Source organism: Penaeus chinensis, chromosome 22 (genome assembly GCF_019202785.1).
Source record: "Penaeus chinensis breed Huanghai No. 1 chromosome 22, ASM1920278v2, whole genome shotgun sequence".
In the NCBI taxonomy this organism is placed as follows: Eukaryota; Metazoa; Arthropoda; class Malacostraca; order Decapoda; family Penaeidae; genus Penaeus; species Penaeus chinensis.
The window spans coordinates 27,472,666-27,478,665 of record NC_061840.1 but is presented as its reverse complement, the minus strand read 5'-3'; the positions used below and the strand labels follow the sequence as shown (position 1 = coordinate 27,478,665).

At 35.4% G+C, this 6,000-nt stretch overlaps 1 protein-coding gene across 1 annotated transcript in view; it reads right to left on the bottom strand.

Annotated features, from left to right (window-relative positions):
- The window catches only part of LOC125037090, a 2,700-nt gene extending 803 nt beyond the window's left edge, over positions 1-1,897 (bottom strand). Inside the window, exons 1-2 of the mRNA XM_047630089.1 lie at positions 1,753-1,897; positions 327-487 (exon numbers count right to left, since the gene is read on the bottom strand). Coding sequence (XP_047486045.1) covers positions 327-487; positions 1,753-1,800 — 209 coding nt within the window. The 5' untranslated portion in view covers positions 1,801-1,897. The remainder of the gene's footprint in view (positions 1-326; positions 488-1,752) is intronic.
- Positions 1,898-6,000: the final 4,103 nt, after the last annotated feature.

The following is a 6,000-nucleotide window of genomic DNA, read 5'->3' as shown; positions in this document are numbered from 1 at the left end:
GAGAAAAAGTATGTGGCCCAGCTGATGAAGAAAGTATAAAATATAAATATATAAAAGTATTTTATATGAATCGTAAAATGTAAATAGAGTTGTTATTTTTATCCGAGAGAAGGTTGCTCGATTAGACAGATAACCATGGAAAGTGAAACATTTGTCGTTGATAAGCAAAGCGAACAAAACGCAACTCATAAAGAAAAAACCCTTTGAGTATATGAACAACAAGGTTAAAATAAAATGCACAAATACTTAATGCAGATATCTTTCGCCTCTTTTTTTTTTTTTTTATTAATAACATTTAAATACATTTGGCATAAACAGTGACTCACCCTTCAGGACAGTCTAAAGGCTCAGAGGAGTGGATCAGCTCGCCTGTGCCTTCGGGGTCGCTGCAGTAGTAATAACGGAAGCAGTTAGTAGGGTCAGGGACCTTGTCGCCCTCCCTCATTTCCGAGCAGTCGGGAATGCATAACTTGCCGTGGCAGAAACCCTAAGGAAAAGTTATTCATTGTTTGGATGGCACTTGTCAATTTGTATTTACAGGTTATCATTATTCGAACTGGTGATGTCACGCGATCCCGACATCTCTGAAAGACAGACATGTATTGTGTTTTTCGATAGTAATATTGGCCTTGTAAACCAATAGTCACATGAAACTTATTTTATCACTATCATTTTTTAATCGCAATATATTTTAGTAAAACATCCAAAGACCATCTGGATTTGTGCGATTCATCCTGCTTAAAAATTTACACATAAAGGGTAATTTAAAACCGCTTTACTGCAGGCAAATCAAGCGAATAGAAAGGCGACGTGTCCAGGTCACCGCCGTGAAGAGGTCACTGATTTTCACTCAACTTCGTGAAATAATTTTCCTTAATTTTCTAGTGCCTGGAGAGTTCTAAAAACAACTGTATCATAAATATTAATCGACAATGTTAAACGCAGTGGATGTATGATGTATGATTGACAAAGAGCCACTTTTCTTTCACTAAGTTTGAGTAGCAAAACACAGGTAACATATGTGTATCAAAGTGATAAGGTCCTCTGTCACTCGGGGTCTCTTGTCCGATCCTCATCCTCATCCAAATGAGTGGTTGCCGAACACACACACACACACACACACACACACACACACACACACACACACACACACACACACACACACACACACACACACACACACATTGTAACTCATATACGGTCAAACAGGAGACGTTTTTCAAGGAGGTGGGAGGGGCATTGTGTCCAATACTTCGGTTCATAAAAGGACATTGGGTTACATAAGGCAATGTAAAACATACAATTTCAATCAGGTTAAGGTAGGTTTAGCCAGTGCTAGCTACGTCAACCCTGGCGTGGTTGACATCAGGTATTTGCAGTAATACAAACGTAACTGTTTGTTGATAGTGACATTCAACACTGTCATATTTTTTTGCTGGAGAATTTCATTGCTTGTTTTCTTGGCGAGATTGAAAATCATCAATTCATACTGTTGTTTACAAGATGTGATCATAAATGTCAAAAGAGGCGAGCCATACCAGCGTCTATCTGAAACTGAAGGGATCCTAAACCCCCTCCCCCTCGTAAGCTGCGCCAGTCACAACAACCGTCAACAGGATGGCAATTCGAATCCACCATTTCACTTAACAATAGCAATCAGAATAATACCATCTCCGATCCACCATCCCACATGAACAATGACCCTCCTATCTGAACCAAAATATAACCCATCCTGCGCCTTGGTTAACTCACCAAACCCACGACGACCAAGGTAAACGCCAGACTCCAAACCGAAGCCATCTTCAGTGTGTAATGTGTCTGGATGAATGACTCCCCTCACGGCTTATAAACGACCACGTTCGGAAAACGCCATATGCTCAGTTCTCAGGGGAAACTCAGATACTGTGTCGCAACATCCATGTCCGTTGCATTTCTGGTTCTTGTTCTTTTAAGGGGATGACACTGTTGTTGTTTATTCTAAAGTTCCTTGGAAGCTTGGTGTTTATTGTTGTTTTGATATGTTCATTTTGCTGATGATGTAGTTTTTGTTACTATAATTGGTGGTTATCTAATGACCAGTATTGTCATTAGTATCATTATTTATTATTATTTACAATTACTATTATCATAATCGGTAAATCAGTAACTTATTATATTGTTACCAAAATCTTTATGGCAGTTATTATCAAGTTTATGTCAATTTTTATACAATGCTCATTACCCATCATAACTGAAAATATAATATTTATACTTAATAAAAGAAAGAAAAGGAACATAAATATATATATATATATATATGTGTGTGTGTGTGTGTGTGTGTGTGTGTGTGTGCGTGTTTGTGTGTATGCGTGTGTGTGTGTGTGTATGTATGTATGTATTTATGTATGTATGTGTATATATATACATATATATATCGGTGTGTATTAATAAATATAATTATATACATATATATATATCGGTGTGTATTAATAAATATAATTATATACATATATATAGAAATATATGTAAATTCATATACATATATATATATACACACACAGAAACTTTTTGACCTTGACCCCTGTGTAGGTTCATATTTCATATACATATAAGACTACGTACAGTACTTGAGGTATAATAGATATAGATGAAAAGAGAGACAGAGAGAGAGAGAGAGAGAGAGAGAGAGAGAGAGAGAGAGAGAGAGAGAGAGAGAGAGAGAGAGAGAGAGAGAGAGAGAGGGAGAGAGAGAGAGAGAGAGAGAGAGAGAGAGAGAGAGAGAGAGCGAGAGAGAGGAGAGAGAGAGAGAGAGAGAGAGAGAGAGAGAGTTTATGTCCATTTTTACACAGTGCTCATTACCCATCGTAACTAAAAAAAAAATTATATAAAAAAGAAAGAAAAATAAGAAAAAATATATGCGTGTGTGTGAGTTAATAAATATAATCATATACATATATATAGATATATATGTAAATATATACGTATATATACAGAAACTTTTTAACAATGACTCCTGCGTGGGCTCATAATGTATGTACATATAACACTACGTACATTACTTGGGGTTTAAAAAATAGATGGAGAGAAAGAGAGAGAGAGAGAGATAAATCGGTCGCAAAGAAAAGTAAATCAAGCCAATCAAAAATAAGGTGATGATAATAGCAACAGAGCAAAAGAAACAGAGCCAATACACAACACTTAGTGGGAAAATTCACTCACGTCAGAACTCGATACGGAAAAGAGATTTGAGCGCTTGTGACGAGCGGGAACAGATGGCGAATCACACGAAGCTGCTCTTACTGTTCTGGCAACATTGTCATTTCCTACTTGTTATCTCCAGCAAGGTCAGGCTGGTGGGTTTGTATATCCTTGGTTGAACGAGGTGACATTCTTTTTTGGAAGTGAAGTATGTGTGTGTATATATATATATATATGTATATATATATACATATAATACATATATATATCATCATCATCATCAGCCTGGATCAATCCACTGCAGGACGTAGGCCTCTCCCAATCTTTTCCATCTTTGTCTGTCTTGCGTCTTTTGCTTCCAGTCTTGGCCCGCAAATTTCGTTATTTCGTCGCGCCATCTTGTCATAGGTCTGGCCCTTGGCCTCTTTATGTTATCTATAATCCAGTCTGTTACTTTCTTTGTCCATCTGTTGTCCTGTCTCCGACATATATGACCTGCCCATTGCCATTTTTTATTTTTGATGCTCCCGAGTATATCTTCTACTTTTGTCTGTTCCCTGATCCACGTCTCCCTTATCCGATCTCTTAGACTAATTCCCAGCATCAATCTCTCCATCCCTCTCTGGGCACTTATTAGTTTCCTCTCTAGTAATTTGGTTGTAGTCCATGTTTCTGATCCATAGGTCATAACTGGGAGGATGCATTGGTTAAAGACTTTTCTTCTTAAACATAATGGCAAGGAGCCTCTTAGTATGCTACTGTGTTTGCCAAAGGCGCTCCAGCCTAGACTGATGCGTCGCTTAATTTCCTCTTGGCTAGATGTGTTTGTCTGTATGAGTTGCCCTAGGTATATCTACTTGTCTACCATCTCCAGCGCTTCATCTTGAACAAGTATCTGTTCGAATTGAACTCTACTGTTGAACATGATCTTAGTCTTTTGCCTGTTCATTCTAAGTCCGACTTTCAGGCTTTCTCTATTCAGATCATTTATTAGTTGCTGCATTTAATTTGCAGATTCACTGAAGAGAACAATATCCTCTGCAAATCTTAGATTGCTCAGGTATTCATCCTCTATTTTGATACCCTTCCCGGTCCATTCTAGCTTTTTTAATATTTCCTCAAGGCAAGCTGTAAACAGTTTTGGTGAGATGGTATCACCCTGTCTAACACCTTATATATATATATATATATATATATATATATATATATATATATATATATATATATATATATTAAGTATGAACCGTATTCATGTTGACAAATGTACCTTTTCTACATATATAAGTATGTATGTATATCTATATATATATGTATATATAATATATACATATATATGTATGTATATATCTATATATATTGTATATATACATATTTATATATATAAATATACATACACATGTGTGTGTGTGTGTGTATATATATATATATATATATATGTATGTATACATATACACATGTCTGTATATGTGTGTGTGTGTGTGTGTGTGTTTGAATAAGTATATATGTATATATATATTATGCATATATATATTTATATTATATATAAATAAATATATATATATATATATATGTTTGCCTATGTATATATGTATACATATATATATATATATATATATATATATATATATATTTACATATATCTATAAACATATATATATATATATATATATATATATGTGTGTGTGTGTGTGTGTGTGTGTGTGTGTGTGTATATATATATATATATATATATATATATATATTTATAACATACAGAGATTAGGCAGTATCGCGATAGATGTATTGGCGATACATATCAATCGATACTTTGTACTATATACGTACCAGTATCGCCTTATCTCCTCAATGACAGTAGCGTTTTATCGGTATCGTTAGGGTGTTTTCTCAAGATGCATCGAAAAAATCGATACATCGATATATCGATACTCTCTCTCTCTCTCTCTCTTTCTCTCCCTCACTCTCTTTCTGTCTCTCTCTCTCTCTCTTTCTACCCGTTAAAGTACACACACACACACACAAACACACACACACACTCACACACACACACACACACACACACGCACACCCACACACCCACCCACACACACAGACACACACTCACATATATATACACAAATACATATATGTATAGATAGATAGATTGATAGATAGATAGATATATAGATAGATAGATAGATAGACATATATTTTTTCAATCTTTCTTTCTTTCTTTATATAACCCCCCCCCCCCCCACACACACAGACATAATGTGTGTGTGTGTGAATATGTGTATATATATATATATATATATATATATGTATACGTGTATATTATATTCTACATATATAAATATATATATATATATATATATATATGTACATGTATATAATATTCAATATATATTATATATATATGCCTACCGGCATTGCATACCGATGGTTGTTTAGCAAGGTGAAATAATATGATACAGAAATATATATATTGTCAACGACACCTCCATTTGTTATTTAGGCCTTCATTTACTGGAGGCATATATATAAATTGAGGCGGTTCCCCAAAATAAGAAATTAGCGTCCTTCCGTTGGCACAGGAGAGGATGTTCAAAAGCAGTACGTCTGGCCACTCTATACGAAAACGAACACACGCACGCACGCACACGCACACACGCAAACGCACACGCACACGCACACACACACGCACCTAGGGTGTTTCAATAATTGTCGATTTTCTAAAATTTGCTCGAATCCCGGGGGCAAGGTAAGAAATAGGCGCCTATTAATTTTCTGAGTTTGGAAACGTATTTCTTATTAGAATCAAAGAATATCTCGCGTTCTCTATTTTCA